Here is a 19,481-nt window from a genome sequence, read left to right as displayed (position 1 = left end):
TCATTTAAACGTGCCGTGGCACATATTAACACTTATATCCAAACCGTGTGGGATAAGTTAAATGTCGGTGTTTAATATGCGAGGTTAGGGGGTTTGTTGAAACATGAGCAATAAAAGAAACGGTAAAACCTGCATTTGCAAACATCGTTTTGAATCCCACAGCTTCATAAATTGTCCCACCTACAACATCAGCACATAAAAACACGCTCTCATTATCTGAAAGAGTGATTTAACACCTCCGTCATTACAGCGCAGACGCCGCAGACTCGTGTGGAAATAATGACCAGCGGACCTTGATTTAACAGATCACTCCGGCAAACACTCCACAGCAGCCGAGGAAACGGAAAAGCACCTCGACAGGCCACAAAAACATAGAAGCCATCAAAGCTTAAAGCCTAAGAAGATGAACAGACGTAAGATTCACAATAATGTCAGCATGAAAGCCCAGGTGAAGTCATTTAAGGTAAGAGTCGTAATCCCCAGGCTTTTACTAATATAAAACCAAACATGTTCACGGGCTTTGAGCACGAAATGTTCAAAAAAAGACGCCAAAGCAAGATGCTTTCAGAGATACCACAAGATTATTTTTGATTTATTTTAGAAAAGCGCACGTTAAAATGACTATTAATGCAAATCGCTGCTTTCGGGAAGAAAAAAAAAGAAAAAGAGAAATTAAGCTTGTTTAATTAAAATCTTTCACTGTTCTAGCATGAATACATTTCTTTAATGAATACAATAATCGTTGCCTGTGTAGTCAAGGGCACGTCGTGCTCCGTTTTTGCAAAAAAAAAAAAAAAAAAAAAAGAAAGAAAGAAATCTCAATTTTTGCCACAATGCAGAAGGAAAGCATTTTATGTCTGACTAAGCAGAGAATTTGAGCTGACAAACTCCTGCAGGTCATGAAATGGCACACAGAATACTTTATGTGCTTACTGTAGGGTGCAAAACTCTCTTGGCTTGTTATATCGTACATTGAATATGTATTTCTATAGCCCACAACAAATAGGTCACAAGGTCATATTTACACAGCTATACTGCAGGTCTATTTGATTTAAAGGAACGAGTTATCGACATTAATCCACAAAACTGTTATCTTAAAATATTAACTACAGTAAAATGTAACAAAGAAAAATACAATAAAATAAAATAAAAATATATTTTGACAGATAAATGGTCTAGAAATGGATATAAACTAAAATAAACTAAACTAAACTAAACTAAAATAAAATAAAATAAAATAAAATAAAATAAAATAGCAGTTTGGAGAATGGAAAAATAAAAAAATAAAAAGGAATCAATAAAAACCAATTAAAATTGAAATAATAATTTGTGACTCTATAGAGGATAAGCAGTTTGCAGAGTGAATGGATAGATGGATAAAAAAATTATAATAAAAATAGCGCTTAATAACAACTTAAATGTACTGCTATACTGTTAAACATCCCTGTTTCTGTTCCAAGAAAATTATGACATGAAAGTAAATGATGAGAGCCTTTTCATTTTTGGGTGAGCCGCCCTTGCAACGGTGGACGAACTGCAATGCATGTTCATTACAAAGGGATTACAAGTGGCGGGCATGTAAATCCTAGTGTTACGCAAAGGGATTCGGACTTAAAAAGAGATTTGTTTCTTCCTCTTTTATTCCTCCTCTTCATTTACTGAATGAAATCCTCAACAGGAGAACGAGGAGTCTGTTTCGAACGGCGTGAAATGCAGATGTCCTTTGCTGAACCGCCACGGAGGACCCGACTCCTGTATCATCCAAAAAACACACACTCGCTCAAGGCCACAGAGAGAGCCTGCGACTCAGCGCACGCACGTGGAAGCCGTTCAACTGGCCGTCTGAAGCAGAATGCCTCTTTCACAGCCGCCATCTGTGAGTTCACCGCTCACATCCGTCGCAGCACGCTCTAGGAGAAGCGAAATGATACGCGCCTCCAGAAAAGGTCGGAGAAACGGGCGGCTTGCTGCAGCGCCGGGTCAAAGAAGCACGGGATCCGGCGCGCCAAGACTTAATCAAACCAAACACCAGCACTGGGGAGGATCCAGAAAACATCGGCCGCAGTCTGCAGATAAGAGCGACCAATCGCCTTCACGACCAAATGCTTGGGACGCTCAGCGGGTCACGTACCGGTCCAGATGTGAAGGGAAATTCAGCTTCATTGAGCGTGTTCGGAGTACGCCTTCTTGAAGTCGCTGATAAATTGGCAAATCCATCCGAAAACTTCTTGGGAGTCTTGATCCAATGGCTCTCCGAATTTGATCTGTGGAGTAAAAAGAAACTAAACGAACGGTGATGATCACACAGTTTACCGTAAAAATACTGTGCTTCGTCTTGTAATCATTTATGTCTAATTGAAAGTCAAAATGTGAATCTTTTTCGTATGTATGGTGTAGTATTATTTGTAAATATAAAATATATAAATCCAAAAATTGAATAAATTAATAAAATGTAATTGATTTTAATAAATTTAATAAATTATAAATAGATTGATCAAGTTAATTAAAAGTGATATATATATATATATATATATATATATATATATATATATATGTCAAATATATTTTAAGCATAAATGTGTACTGCTTTAACTTTTTGTTATTTTTCCCCCAAAATGATTGGTTTTCTGTTTAATTAATTTGGAATTTTGTTTTACTTAACAAAAAATAAATATGATATTGTTACAGAAAGCACCTTCTATAAATGTCATTCAGTGTAACGGTTTTGTTATTATGTTTAATATATTTATGGTATATTTAAAGAGTAATTAGTTTCACCTCAATTACTAATTAGTTAGAATTTTACTAAAATGTACTCATTTAAAACACAGTAAAACAATATACTTAACACGCCTATTCTTTTATATAGTTAATAACGTACAAGTCAGAACAAGCACGCGTTTACATAAATACTATTACACTGAATGACAACGTAACATTATTTCAACCAAATTTGGAAATTTTTGCTATTAAATAAAAATGCCGAAGCTCAGAAGTAGCCGCTTTACTTACTTAAATATGTAAATGACATCCTGTCCGCATTGCAAATATTGTTTTTAAATAAAATCTAATGGCTCGTTTCCACTGAGCAGTACGGTTCGGTATAAAACGGTACGGTACACAATTACGTCCATTTCCATTGTAAATGTTACCGAAACAGCAAACCGTACCGTACCACTTTTTTGGCAACCTTTAGATAGCCGTCTTTCGATACGCGTTCTTGGATGTCGATGGCCAGAAACCCGCAAATTTCACCGTTACTGTGTCATGATTATTTAAAACTCAAATCTGCGGAAATCTGTGCCGATTTCAGATCTCCAGGCTCGGCTCTTATTCGTCCGCCTCAAGCCAGGCTAGTCATTCAGGCATTTGCCGCTGGCTCTGACGTCTCTGTAGTGATTAAACGGGAGGTAGAATTCGTTTTGGGTAACGTTATATTTACCAGGCATTCGTGGTCTCATGCATCTTTTATTCGTTCCCGGTCATACAGTTCTGTCTAAGCGCAAAGTTATATTTAACTTTATGTATTTTCAGTTTGACCACAGTACCGCGTTGGCTTTAGTTTTTTTCTTTAGCCTCTTATACTTTTATAATAGCTATTACTGTGCATTAAAACTGACCCACGCTTTAATCGTATCAAGTAAAGGCACTGATGGCCGTGGAAACGGATTAGTGTGTAGAGTACAGTATCGTACCGTACCGTACTGACCCTTACCGCTCGGTGGAAACGAGCCATAAGTGCTAACATAGTACCAAATCATCAGCAAGAACATTTCTAAACAGACAGAAAGGTGAGTAAATGTTGGCAGAATTGAGATTTTTAGCCGTGACGCAAAGTCCAGTCACCTCCAGAGCGGCAGACTGCAGAAACGCCGGTTTTATAAAGAGAAATAGACTGCATAATGGCCAAAAAACCTGTTTTATTTCCAATCACTCTCAGTTTCTCTCTTCATCCTGGCTCTATTCTGCCCATTATTTCTGGCTCAACAGCCCCAAGTCGCTGTTTGCTGTATTTTTGCCCAAGGCTGAAAGTTTGGGCTGTAATTGTGAAACTAAAGCGATTCCCATCCCTGGCAGGAGACTCGCTCCTCATCCTGTCAAACTCACAATGGGCTGAATGTTCACAATGAACCGCTCGCAGTCTTTATGGATGGTCTTGAAGAAAATTGGGACGGCTGGGAAATACATTGCACGTTACAAACAGGAAAAGCTTTTTCCCTAAGAACTGTTCTTTATTATTAAGAAAGTTGTGCATTTTTTGGCTCCTGGGAAACACAGCGCATGCACTGCTGTTTGGATATTTGAGGCCATCTTATGCTCATTAAAGGCTGCATATATTTGATCTAAACTAAAAAAACATTACAGAAATATTTAAATATATGTATTTTAAATAACTGTTTTATATATAACTGTCTTCGGTGTCACATGACCCTTCAGAAATCATTTTAATATGCTGATTTGCTGCTCAAGAAACATTTCTGATTAATATCACTGTTGAAAAGTTGCGCTGCTTCATATTAATATGAAAACCATAATAGATCTTATTGTTCATTTTTATTTTTGAAATAGAAATTCTGAAATATTATTAATGTCACTTTTAATCAATTTAGTGCGTCCTTGCTAAAAGACATATATATAAAAATATATATCCTGACAACATAATTTAAATTTACCCAGAAGGCCACAAAACAACTAAATTTCGTCATAGAGCTGCACAGTATATATAAATAATAATATATAAATATTTAATAAATATATGTTATGCAACTTAATAATAAAGTTTGCATAACACACACATATACATACATACATACATATATATATATATATATATATATATATATATATTTTTTTTTTTTTTTTTTTAAATAATATGAATGTATCTATAGCCTATAAATGTAAGTAAATACATGTACATTTTATTTATTATTTTACTAATGCATACTGTATGCGTGTCTATTATGCAAAGACAAACTTTTATTTTGTGTGCAATTAAATCGCACCCATTGCTAATGTATATATATCATAAAGAAACGCTATCATAAGTCAGTTTCGATCCAGCATCATGTCCCTCACAGTGAGAAAAACACACACACACACACACACACACACACACACACACACACAATGTAACCTTGATGAATGGGTGGGCTGAAATATATTCCCATCTCCCACCTCAGTCCACCTGGCACAGATAAGCAGAGAAGGCCAATCTCCAGATAGCCAGAGATCCCGGCCCATCCATCTCCCAAAGCAGCACAACAGAAGATATTGAAATAATAACTCAGGGATTACCAATATGTCAGTGTAGAGCTTCCTCATCTCCTCACACCTCTTCATCAGCTGTCTGAGATCGGCCTCGTGCTTCTCGATGGCCGTCTAGAGTCGGAGATAAAGGCAGAGCAGGTGTAACGGCTGCGCTTTCTCCTTCTCTCCATTTCCGGAGATCTAGAGCTGGAATGCTTAGTGCTAGCAGCCTCAGAGGCTTTTGATCACCGGCATTTCTTTTCAACTAGACTGCATTCGAAAGCTTTTATACCATGAAAAGGTGAATCAAACAAGCAGCTCTCAAGGGTCTGTGCTTTACATGATCTAGATTAGCTTCCTTTCTCTGTGGAGTTGTTCAAGTATACCGCAACATATAGGATTCTTTTTTGAAGAATCGGTATGATGAAAACTATAATGGGAAATGATAAAAAAAGCAGCATAAAAGCGCCATAATGTGTCACGTGACTTGGCTGCTGTTCTTTTGAAGTCATAAAATAGCTTTGTCTGAGGACAAGACTGACTTTTGAATAATTTTTTACTGAAAAAGTTGCTTTGTCCTATTTGACTCATTCTTTTGAATCAGTCTGAGCGATTCTTGAGTTCAACTGAATCACTGATCAGGTTACAGAGAAGATTCATTAAGAGAAGATCATCAATGACTAACAATTTGCAATGACTTATATCACACACACAGTTTGAGGCTTTTATAAAGCATTTGAGTTTCAGTCAATTTTCGTTGTTATTGAATATACATGATTTAAAATGCTTGAAACAACTTCAGTCATAGTAACCGGAAGACATAGCGTTATTAGCCATGTTTTCAGTCTCAAAGAGACTGATATTTGAATCATAGTTCACTGAGAGAAATAGCTTTGTCCAATTTGAATCGTTCCTTGGAATCAGATCTTCTGATCTTGAGTTCAGCTCACTGAATCAATGAGGTCACAGTTCACCTGACCTATCAATTATTAAAAGCCTCATATTTCAATAAATATATATATATTCAATAAACATAAATAAACTTAGGAATAAAATGTAAAATGCTTTCTATTCATTGATTCAAAATGCTTCACAGAAGAAACTACGAAACAAAATCAGATTATTCAGAAGACATGTCAACATTATCCATGTTTTCCGTAAAAAAAAATGGAATCACTATTTACTGAGAGTCTCTTTGTCATATCCGAGTTATTCTTTTGAATCTTTTGATCCAATTCAGTTAATCTGATTGATTCAACTCACTGAATCAACAATCTGTTCAGTCATTCTTAGCTCGTCTGAAGATTAGAAAATCAACAACCAATGATAACCTTCAATGATGTAGAATATACCACACGAACAATATATTTCTTTTTTTATCATATTTTTATGGTGCTTTTTCAAAAAGGAAGCAAGTTCCCCAAAAAGTTCCCAAAATTGCCATTAATACCAATGTTTTCTTTCAAATTCATTATAAATTCAAGCTACTTGATTATGCGATATAATAAATGAAAAATAAATTACCTTTAAGTCTTTGATGAATTTGGGGTGCTCATTGACTTCGTTTTTGCTTTTACTGTATGTTTTCTTGTACTGGACGATCTTCTGAAATTCATTTCTCACTACTAAATGGTGACAAAAGGGAAGAAATCTGCGATTAAGGAAGGGCATTCATATAATAATCGCACTACGCTCAATTTCAAAGCCATTTATGCCCAAATAAGCCAAGCAGCAACAGGTTGGAATGTAATACTCAGCTGATTAAAAAGTTATAAACTGCATGAAACGCTTGACCACGCTTGACTGAAGCAGGGAAACTGTGATACTCTGTAATCAACCGAGCTCAATCAAGCAACCATTCCTGAAACACTGATGACTGCAAACAAGCCTAGCGCAGCAGCATCACAAAACACATCAGATTAGAGCCTCCACGTACCGTCCACCTCTGCTGTCAGACCTTTAACCGAAGCTGAGGGAAAACCACAGCAACAAGCAATCAGAAGGCATTCAATCAAATCAGCCCCCAAAACATCTCCCACATTTTCCCTTGCGATTAAATTTTGATTAGAGTACCTCCAGGAACAGTGTCGAATTCTGCAAGCTCCAGGAAAAAGGTGGCCAAACGTGGTTCTCGCAACACGATCTGCTCCACAAGGGCATGCAGCAAGGTGAACTTCCGATTGTTCCCGCGCAGCTGAGAAAGCTGGGAAAAAGAGGGACAAATAATGAATGTGTTTGGGGAAGTTTCTCCATGCACCTGTGCTTCAGAACAGATGATACACGTGCTCTGTTATGAAACCTGTAGACAACGTTTTTAAGGTACTGGAGAGATATTGATCCAGGGTCAATCCCAGAATTAAAAAATTACATGCAAAAATATTATGATTATACATCTAAAAAATTCAGATGGCAGATATATATTCCATTTAGTGCTGAATTTTTTTTTAATAAAAAATATATATTACGATTAATATGTTGGTAAAATACGTTATACTATTAATATTGTGTGTGAGTGTAAACATATAAACACTCACACAATACCATTCGAAAGTTTGGCAGCTGTACTGTCAAATATTTTTTTACAACTTGTGATATATTTTAATTTTTTCAGAATTTTCGGAACATTCCATTTAGAACCTTCAAATATGAACTAACAAAAAACGTCAACATTCCATTCAGAACATTTAAATATGAACTAACAAAAACATCAACATTCCATTCAGAACATTTAAATATGAACTAACAAAAAACATCAACATTCCATCTACAATATTCAAATATGAAGTAACAAAAAACGCCAACATTCCATTTAGAACATTCAAATATGAACGAACAATCAATTTATCACATCCTTGCTGAATAAAAGTATACATTTCTTTATAGAATAAACATTAACTCACCCCAAACTTTTGAACGGTAGTGTATTGTTAGAAAATATTTATATTTTAAATAAATGCTGTTCTTTATAACTTTTATTCATCAAAGAATCATGAAAAAAGGAGCTACAGGTTCCAAATAAATGCAATATTACATATTACATTACTTACACATTAAGCGGCACAACAGTTTCCAACACCGATAGTGAATCAGAACAATTTATTATATCAAAATGATATTACAATGAGAGTAATCACGACAAAATCGAAATGTCTCCAGTGCTTTAAAATGCTTAAAAACAAACAGGTTCTTAAACAGAACTCAACTGAAATACATTTTATTTCAAACTGAAATAAAACGTAATGAAAAAATGACAAAACCACAGTAAAATAACTCAAACTTGAACTAAAACCTTTAATAGTATCTCATTTATATAGAAATATCACTTCGACATAGTAGCAACAAATTCTAATAGAATCAATTGTATGTCAAGCGGAAATGCTATTTATGCGTAATGCAGGTGAACAATGTTGAAGATGAACGTGATCAATCAATGCAGGCAGAGCTCGGTAACAATTAGAAGGAGGTTTGGGAACGATTAGTCCTATATCCCCAATCGAATATCCCATCTGACCGGAGGCTACCGGAGGTAAACAAATATTTATCTTGGGTGTGCGTTTCCGAGAGTATCTTTGAATACCAATACCTTGCCCAAGGCCAGAGAAAGAACGAGGTTTGACAATTCGCCACCCACCCACATATTACCATCAGCTAAAAATGGAAGAAGCTAATGTCCTTGTACCTCTATCCACTAACGTTGGCTCTCCTTGACATACGCGAGGTGCTGCTTCCTGATCCACCGCATCCTTGCGTGAGCGCTTTAATAGACGGAACAGGCTAAACGATAAGAAACGCCCGTCTCGAATAAATGTAGCACCCTTTCAAAGCAGGAAAAACAAAGCGCACTTGCGCCACGCGAACCGGCGCGCATGTTTGAGAGCGACCGTTTCGACGGCTCTCCACGTGAAGAGGCCTGCAGAGAACAAGAGCTCAGATCCATCAGGCTCTCTAGAGCTGTTCTTTATGGTAATGCATGCAGATGCGAACCCACTGCGACGATTGCAGCCGCGCGCCGCTCATTTAAAACTCACAGGCTAAACGTTGATCTTCAGACGATGTTCTCTGTGTTGGTTATTATTTCGAAACCCAAGCCATTTTAGAAAGCTAAAAGATGACCAGGAGGAATCAAGCACGCGGTTTTGATTTCAAAGCAAAGGCTTAGTTCACACAGGATCATGTATTTTGCGGCATTAGACTTATATTTGGCGGCTTATCTTATTACCATTTATTAAATAAATAAATAAATGCATACATACATGAGTAGAAACACTGCTATTTTAAATTTGGGGACAGTAAGATACTTTTAAGGTTTATTCAGCAAGGAGGCGTTAAACTGATCCTAAAGGATCCTAAAAATAAATGCATCACAGTTTTCAGAAAAATATGAATCGGCGATATGTTTTTGAGCAGGAAATCTGCATATTCGTGGAGGATCATGTAAGTATTGATGACGAAAATGAACAAGAATACATTTTTTATCACACGAATAAAAATAAAAATCACGATATATTTACGCAAAATACAGTTATTTGAATTGCTAAAAATATTTATAAATATTACTTATACTGTATTTTTGCTCAAGTACATGCAGCCTTGGTGAGAAGAAAAAATGCATAAAAATGTATTTATTTTTTGTGATGAGAACAAAAAAAAAAAAAATAATATATATATATATATATATATATATATATATATATATATATATATATATATATATGTGTGTGTATTTTTATTTTTTTTATACAATTTTAAACAAATATTCTAGATGGAATGTTGACGTTTTTTGTTAGTTCATATTTAAATGTATTCAAGAAAACCATGTTATAAATTGTTTAAAATGCATATTAATCTCATTAGTTGTGACATTTGCTTTACACTGTGACAAAAGTTTCAAAAGTTAATGTATATTTAAGACTAAAAGTTCTTCAAATATCATAAAACACATGCTTCACGCTTTATTTTAAAATCCAATTATGACTAATTATGAACTATGACTTTGCCTTTAATCAATTAGTTGTTAGGTTTAAATAGGGTAGGTTTAAGGGAACTAAAACATGGTCTTTCAGAATAAACCGTTAATATGCACTTATAAACAGCCAACATAGTGAACGTTGGTCCTGAAAATATCACATGCTAAATGATAAAATAGATTTTTTTTGATCATGCACATGATGTCTTATTATTTAGAGGTTTACTTAATCACTAGAATAAGCACGTGGTGATTTTCTTCGTCGTGTTTCTTTAAAGGAAGCGCAGAGGTGGCGCACTCAGGTCGCTCATTAGCAAAGGGAGGAAGTGGTTCAGCTTATTGTGCAAGTGCCCTTAAATCTTGCCACCGAGGAACTGGATTCAAGCACCCCGGCCGCAAAAATCGATACAAATTACCGGCGTGTCACTAATGACTCAGCGAGCTCTGAAAAAAAGCCATGCCGCGTGGCTAATGAATTGGGCCGCTGCGGCAAGAGGTTGCACAAATGAACAGCAAAAAGAAACTCACAGGAATCGCTGCGCGGCACGTCTGATGCAGTCGTATAAAACGTGACTAAATCATAGGCACAATGGCAAATACGTCACTAATATGACTCGTATCAAAATACTGAAAATGTGTGTTTTTTTCTCAGGCTATGGATATGTTTGTCTTAGTGATTAATGTATTGTATGGTTAGCATTTATGTTGTTTGTAGGTGCTATATGAATCAAAATGGCCTTGACATTAAAATGACACGCAATGCATCGTAATACAACAATGCGTAACCTTTTAACAATTTAAAAAAAAAAATTATGTTTAAAGACTATGTTGAATGACTAGATCCTTGCAGTTGTTAAGCAACGATATTTACTTATTGGGAATATTTGTGAATGCATTGGCAATACATTGCATGTTGTCCTTGGGAAACGATATCAACAAAAAAAATTAAATGAAATAATCAATTAAATGTTATAAGAAAATGTATCGTAATTTATTAGTAATACCTGTAAGATTTTATGTTTTTATAAGTCTCTTATTTTCACAAAGACTGCATTTATTTGATTACAAAAATGTAAATGAAAAAATATATATATATATATATATATATATATATATATATATATATATATATATATATATACACATTAGTATATATAGGAATAAATTATATTTTAATACGTATATATATATATATATATATATATATATATATATATATATATATATATATATATATATATATATATATATACACATATTAAAATATAATTTATTCCTATGATGTAAATCTGGATTTTCAGCACCTTCAGTTTCAGAAATCATCTTAATATGTTCATTTGACAAATTATTACCATATGTTTGTGGATTCATTTATTTTTTCAGGATACTTTGATGAATAGTTCAAAAGAACAGCATTTGTTTAAAATAGAAATCTTTTGTAGCATTATAAATAAATAAAATGCAGGTCGGAATATAAAATCATTTTATAAATAAATAAAACAAAGCTATAAATGTTTTCGCTGTCACTCTCTCTTCTCAATAAATGTATTCATACCTTTAACAAAAAAAAAAACAGGATTTTGAATGGAGGCGCATGTGAGAGAGGGTACGTGAAAGTGCGTATGACGCCGAAAACCCACACTGCTACTTGCTGAAAACTAGAAAACCTGCATTATTTACAAAAGTCTCATTCCATATTGGCTGCAACCAAAGCTGACCGGAAAAAAAAAATGAAAGGAAAAAGCTGGTGGGAAAAAAAGAAAGAGAGAAATAAAACCAGCAGATGTTTGTCCCGTATGCCAATAAGAAGTTTTATTAGCCCCGGCTCTCCTCGCCATCCCCCACAGGTCATTTTCTGGCGGCTGCAGGTCCTACCTTAGTTAAGGACGAGAGGCGAAATCCCTTGGCCCTGTCCTTGCCCGCGTTCTGGTTGAGGTAATTGCCCACGGCCAGAAGGTACTCCAGCACGCTGACAAATGACTCACAAGCCCACAGCTGCTGGCACATGCGGATCTTCTGGATAATCAGCTGCGAGACAAACACAGAGGCCAGAACATGTCATCTCCAACTAATCGAAGCGCAAACTTTTTCCTGCCTCTTACTTAACAGCCGTCGGCACTTGAGCGCAGCCGGATTTCTCGGAGGTCCTGTTGACTCAGACCAGGCTTGTCAAGTGTGTGCCGACGCAGGAAGCGCTTTTATTTATTATTTGAAGCTGGGAGGAAAGTTAAACCTGAGGACTGGTGGCTGTTGGATTGGGGTTCTTGCTGAAGTAACAAGTGCAAGGTACAATCAACGACTGCCGTCCGTCAACAAGGCACTTATTACAAGAGTGCTTGACGAGAACGCGTGCTAAATCAAAACTCTGGACCGTTTGACTGAGGCTAATATTACAGAAAACAATGGCGGTGAGCTACGGCGGATGATCTATTGGCTAACTTTAACTTCAAGTCAAAGTGAAAATTAAAATGGACCCCGTTTGATTCTTTAATGCACGTTTCCTGTGTTCTGCGCTGTCTTTGTATTCGTTTATCAAAGTATAAATGGCCTCCGAAGCAACATTCGGCTGTCAGCTGGTGGAAAATAATAGCTATTTTAGCATCGTTTTAGGATACTGTTGTGAGAAATGCCACCTTTCTAAAAGCTAGTTAATGCTGTAAATTGATGCTGGTTAATGAAATAAAGCTAAGGTGATGGATGGATGGATGGATGGATGGATGGATGGATGGATGGATGGATGGATGGATGGATGGATGGATGGATGGATGGATGGATGGATGGATGGATGGATGGATGGATGGATGGATGGATGGATGGATGGATGGAATTATTCATTTTATTTTATTATTTGTTTTAAGAAAAGTGAATGCTACTTCATTCTAAAATGGTTTCAAGGGATATCACATTGATGTCCAGACAGTGCATTACCAAATAATATCTGGCAGCTGTCTACACTAAACTACACAGACTGAATGTGTAAAATTCCCAGAACCACGCTGGATTACTTCCAATTAACATCACCAAATTAGATACAGCATATTCATTTAGACCGTCTGATTTACATCCCCATTTAATACCGCAACAAAACAAGTTTACGCTACTCTTGGGGGAAAGCCCTTGCGAATTAGTCGAGATAAACAGGTTAGGCTGAAAGGCACTGTGAGCTGCTAGCATTAATTGCTGAAGCTGTTTACAGTATTAGTTATTTTCCAACCCGTACAACAAGCAGAGCTCCCGAGTAAAGAGCAACAGCGAAGACAAAGGAAAATCTCGACTGACGAGACAAACTGTCAGACCATATGCCCATCTGTTTCGTAACCTTCGCTCTCGCAACCGGCCTCAATCCATTACCTTCGAGCGCTCTGCTTCACTTCTACCTGGTGATTCACACCCTTAAACACTAATTTGACCAAAGCTAGCTATGCTAATCAAGTCCCAGCGGGCACAAACTTCGGCTAAGCTTCTTTCCGACACTCCAAATGAGTGATCTTAGATTTTTTTTGTACTAAAACTCCTTAGTGCACCGCACGCTCTCTGTTTACTATAAGCTCACAATGCCACAAGGAGTTAGCATTCCTCAGACAGCTCTGAGACAAAGCACAACACACCTATAGAGCTCTTCGGTATTCCCCACTCTAAGCCAGACCAATTTTCCACCCTAGCACCCAGCTGTCAGACGGTGGGTAAATCCGCCTTAATGTTACAGGTTTAAAAAGTCAACCATGTCAGACAATCCCATGGATTTAATGGCGGCGGTGGAAACAGAACCCTGGTTACTTGTTTGTGAACACTTTTAAAAATGGAGGACCTTTTCGTGGGGTCCAAACGGAGTCATTTTCCGACATAAATAGCATCGATCTTAAAGGGTAGTTCAGACTTATATGATCATTACTCCTACTCAAGCCAGCGTTGCTTTTCTTCAGTGGCATTTCGAACAACAACAGGGTCCAGAAAACAAAAAAATTGGACCCCACTGACTTCTGTTTTCCGCTTTCAACAGAAGGAAGCGGGTTTTGAATGACATGAGGATGAGTAAATGTGCTTCCATCCACCTTTTTTAATGGACATTCGGGAATACTGCAATAAACAATGCTGGCTGGAGACGCTAAGATGTTCAGATTCGAAAAATTCGTCACGTGACTTTGCGTGATGGGATGTTAGGAAGCTGCGCTTTTGTTTTGTTCGTCTTGATGGATGAAAACAACACTGCATTCGCAATTTTGAGATGCTCCCTTTTTGTGAATGAGTTCAGTTCACTGGATTTGATCGAAGCAGAGTTTTCACATTTTGGTAAATTATTCATTTATTTAGCCTCGTGCCTTTCAAAACCCGTATGACTTCCATTGAACACAAAAGACATATCTTAAAGAATGTTGGCAACTAAAGAGCATCAGTTCGCCTTGATTTCCAATGCATAGACGAAAAAAATACAATATGTCAAAAGGAATAGAAATAGACTATTCTTCTAACATTATGCTCCTTTAAAGTGAACATCAAATCAAAATAGAGCCAATTCATGTTCAGCAAACACATTCATCAGTGCAGGCACTGCAAAGGATCAAAATATAACTTTCTCTATCCATGACCATAAATAATAACGCACTTTTTAACCAATTAAACAAACAAATATATAAATTATACAAAAAGTGAATGATATAAAATATAAAATATTTCTAATACAGAGTGATTTAATGCCAGATAACACTAGGCTACCAGAAAAAATGTGAATAGCATTAACTTCCTAACAATGAAAGTCATTTGTTACAGTATTCATTTACTTTTAACATTAGTTACTAAAAAACCAACAAAAATTAATTTACAGTAAATAAACGTACATTGTTAAATGTTAGATACAATATTTGACTTTTAGTATTGTGTTTAAATGTGTGTTTTTAGTATGTGTGTAAATGTTAAAGTCAAGTATTTTTCCATTGGCAACTAATGATATAAAAAAAAGGAAATTTTTCGTAAAATATTACATTACGGTACTAAAAAGAGTTTAGTCAAGGGCTCATGTATGTTTTAGAAAAAGAGAACAGACACGGCGATGCCACCAGAATCAACAGTTTAAAACCAATAAAAGATATAACTTTTTCAATTTACTTATTATTTAATTTATATTACTTAACTAGAATATTTAAATAACTTTACTGTATCTTGTGATCACGCTGTAAACAGTATCAGTATTTTTATTTTGCAGCAAAGACTCTTAAATCAAGATACACAGAGAAGCAAAATTACAAAAAAGTCTTATTTTCTTTTATGATTAAACATAATAAATGACATAGGAGGTCAGAAAAATAAATGTAATTTAAACGGAAAACAATTTTCATACCCACTGACATATATTTGTTCTCGTTTTGGAGCAAATATATGTCAATATAGGCACTTATTTTTACTCAGCTTCGCATAAAAACAAGACTTCAAAACATAATCTTTTCATTAATTTTACACCTCAACCAAATCTATCTTGATTTAAGGATGTTTGCGTGTTTAAGCGAGAAAACGAGAGATGAATACTAAGGAAGATATGTATTGTTTTTGCAGTGCATGCGACATTAAGTGCAATAACTTGATACTTTCTGCTCCAAACTCTCAGAAATAAAGGTACAAAAGCTGTCGCCGGGGTGGTATCTTTTCGAAAGGTGCACGTTTGTACCTAAAGACTCCGTTGCGGTACATATTAGTGTACATATTCGAGCCTAATAGGTACAAAAAGGTACTTTTTGACAAGCTTTTGTACCTTTATTTCTGAAAGCGCGATTTAGGAGCTTTTCACGGTAGAAGGGTGCTTGTTTAAGAAACCCACGACTGACACAGAAGTGACACAGAAGACACAGCAAGGTGGACAGAACAGCAAAATCGGCTAAAACAACTGTCAATTCCCCGAGGCGAACAACCTAAGCCCTCTCTGACACCCCAATGCTGAGCCAAGCCGATTTCGACGGCGTATAACAACCCCATAACCTCTGGAAGAAAAAAAAAAATATCCCCGGCGCGTCCGTGATCCCGACCTCCACACTCGCTGGGCTTAAACCGCTATATAATCGCCCGTTCACACAGAAAAGGCCCGCGAAGATAAACGGTCACATCTTTGCATCCCATTTCGGAGCACGGAGAGAACTTAACATCGGACAGAAACGCATTCAATGGTGCAGAATGGAAGAGCAAGGTGGGTACAGAGACGAAAAAAAAAAAAAAAAAACTTCTGAGATGCATTGAAAGTACAAGAGGGATTTCAGGGGTTTTTTTCTTTTTTACTCACAGGTAGAAAAAGCCTTCAAAGTGCTCTTTGGGCTACATCTCTTCCTGCCCGCCACTACCTCTCTCTAACTAATAAATGACTTGAAGGAAATTTGCCATTAGAAACTCCTTCAGCCCACTCTAAGTGCTGATTCGTTGCGAACAGAACCCCTGTGTATTAACGCACGCTTCTTTTTTTCACCTCAAGTCCATTTCATTTATTTTTCCTGAGCGCCTGCTGTCTGCCAAGATTATCTTTTGCATTAGTAAATGAGCTTTTTATTCTTTCTCTTTGTTTTTTCCTCTCCCCGTTCAGCGGTGTGCCTCGGGAGCCACCCTCGCGAAGCTTCAGTGCTGATTTCCTCCAGGCGTACTGCGAGACTCCAGTTCACACGAGATTGTTTTTCCACAAACAAACTTTCATTTTCTTCTTCTGTCAGTCATAATCACCGGCGCGTCGCGGCGCTAACCGCGAAATAAAATGCCGGCGTGCACACAAACAGGCAAATTATCAGGCGCGCGTCGTCTATCGTGACTTAAAAGTAATAATGAATGCATCCAAAAGAGCCTCCCTTTTCCTATCGGTAAGCAATTCAGCAGAGTTCAGAGGAAAAGAGAGGCCGAAAAGCAGGGGAAGCGAGACACGAACATGACTGACAGGCGCATATGAGGTGTTTGTAATGCGAGTCTGACCGGAGTGAGGTCCTCCATACAGATGGGCAGCTCTCGCATCGTGAGCAGCAGGTCCAGGCGGGCGCTGAGCTTCGGGATGTTGCACATCTGAGGAAGAGGTGATATATATATATTGTGAGATGGACGGTGTTGAGATACGCAACGCGCTCGGGTTAGCGCACAAGGGCGAATCTCACGAACAGACACACCGCCCGGGTCACGTTTCACAATAACCAAACGAAAAGAGAATTCACATTTCTAAATGCATTCGCTTATCGGCAACGGTTATTCAAATCTAAATAAATGCATGTTGTTATTAAACAAGATATTAACATATACCTATCTTTTTTAATTATGCAATCGTTTTTTGGAGTAATTTACAGCATTGCCAGTTTGCCAGTTATTGCTCATAATTAAATTTAATTAATATAAAAGGAGGCTTAACATAAATCTCTGCTGTCCCAGAACGTGTCTGTGAAGTTTCAGCTCAAAATGCCCCACGGATCATTAATTATATTATTTTGTTTTTAAATGACGCTGTTTTGAGCGGAAGCAGAAAAAGGCTGAATTTCAAAACAGATGTAAGCCATTACAGCTTGTTCTCGCTAAAAACATCTTTTTCGATTCTGACTGTCATGTTTATCGCTCTGAAATCATGCATTTTAGACCATATTCGTTTAAACGTCTGATATACGGTATTCTGAAGCAATATACCTTTAACAATATTAACATGAATTCATAATAATATCTATAAACACTAACCATATATGTTATAAATTCATTGTAAAATGCATTAAAGCAATGGATTATTTACGGTACATGCATTATTTTGAAGTGATATTCAGTTCAAGTGATTTTTTTGCATTCTCAGTGCAATGCAATGCAATTATTATGTATATGCATTATTACCGCGAAAAGTTATTTAAGTGATTTTTTTATTCCAAGTAGTAATTTTTGTTATTGCAATACAGCATTAAAAGTAGAAAGTGTGTAATACAAATGATTTATGTACACTAAAAACACCAAAAGTACTCCGCTTAATTACATTTTATTTTTAAAACAATGCTAATGAAAATTAGATTCTTTTCGTGCCTAAACACTTAAGGACATTAGTTCAACTTTCTTGAAAACACAATGCAAATAAATAAATAAATGTAGTTCCCTTAGAAAATATATAATTTCTGACTTTTACCTTTTGATTTTAGAGTGAAAAATGCATGTTTTGCGAGATTCAGTGATACATATATTTAACGAGTTCCAGGATATCGTTTGAAATACGATTATAATGTATGCCCTCAGGTTAGATACACCACACACATATATATTTCAAGGTAAAGACATTTATATTTTACATGTTTAATGTATTATGTACCTCTAATTTTAAGTGACCGCTACTGCTGGAAGGTGTCCCGGTAAGAAATCGTTATGCTAGGCTCGTTATCCCGGAATAATGTTTTCTAAAAAATCGTGAAAAACTCAAACCTCTTGTATAAATCTGATCCTGAAACCTTTAGAACGGACCGGTGCTGTGAGCAACGCATCACAAGTGGCCAGGGTTTGTTAAAATTACTAAAGATTTCTCTCAACTGCTGAATTCTCGTACAAAATCCCTTTATCAAGTCGCGTGGTTCATTTGCAGTGTGAAGACGAAGGCTAGGAATTCAAACCAACAGCTGTCAAATTAAATCCCCTCGTGGATTTTTCCCATAATGAGGATCAGAAGAATTCAGTGCACTTGAAAATATGACTGTACACACGTAAGCCGACCGAGGACGACTGGCTGCCCAGGATCTGTAGGTAACGCGTGATGCAGACTAATACACGCCAGAAATTCATATGAGAACCTGCGTAATATGATGGTTGAGGTCGCCAAATAGAGGGGTGCCTTTAAAAATTTTTTTACAGTAATACTCAGTGTTGACAATGTCTGGATGAATCTCACATAGCCGGCTGAGTACACGTCAGAGACATATTTCACCTCAAAATGAAAATAAATGATTAATCATATTACTATTATTATTTAGAATTGCAATTTTCCATTGCAATTAAGTCGTTTTTTCCAATCTGTAATGCAATAAAATAATGATGATAATATTAGTAGTACTTCTATTAAGTATTTATACATCGTATATTTAGAAGTATATACATCATACATAGTATATACTTATATATATATATATTTACGACAAATATTTAACTACATTTAAATATTTATATATTAACATATATTTAAAATATTACATATATAACATTTTATGTGATTTAATACCTGACTGTATGAAATGAATTTGATGCATTTTGTGTTATTTTTTGTTTTTTGCAATAACAGGATAACGCTTCATCTAGATGCATG

General features: G+C 36.1%; 1 protein-coding gene across 2 annotated transcripts in view; it reads right to left on the bottom strand.

Annotated features, from left to right (window-relative positions):
* Positions 1-572: 572 nt before the first annotated feature.
* Positions 573-19,481, bottom strand: part of LOC122332833 (formin-like protein 3) — a 33,644-nt gene continuing 14,735 nt past the window's right edge. The window contains exons 11-17 of one of the 2 annotated variants that reach the window (XM_043230272.1): positions 17,150-17,236; positions 12,089-12,241; positions 7,321-7,450; positions 7,184-7,216; positions 6,772-6,872; positions 5,296-5,379; positions 573-2,264 (exon numbers count right to left, since the gene is read on the bottom strand). In XM_043230272.1, coding sequence (XP_043086207.1) covers positions 2,160-2,264; positions 5,296-5,379; positions 6,772-6,872; positions 7,184-7,216; positions 7,321-7,450; positions 12,089-12,241; positions 17,150-17,236 — 693 coding nt within the window. In that variant the 3' untranslated portion in view covers positions 573-2,159. The remainder of the gene's footprint in view (positions 2,265-5,295; positions 5,380-6,771; positions 6,873-7,183; positions 7,217-7,320; positions 7,451-12,088; positions 12,242-17,149; positions 17,237-19,481) is intronic. The other variant, XM_043230273.1, reaches the window with a different exon arrangement.

Source organism: Puntigrus tetrazona, unplaced genomic scaffold (assembly GCF_018831695.1).
Source record: "Puntigrus tetrazona isolate hp1 unplaced genomic scaffold, ASM1883169v1 S000000148, whole genome shotgun sequence".
Classification (NCBI taxonomy): domain Eukaryota; kingdom Metazoa; phylum Chordata; class Actinopteri; order Cypriniformes; family Cyprinidae; genus Puntigrus; species Puntigrus tetrazona.
The sequence above is the reverse complement of the archived record's forward strand: the minus strand, read 5'-3'. Positions and strand labels throughout refer to the sequence as shown.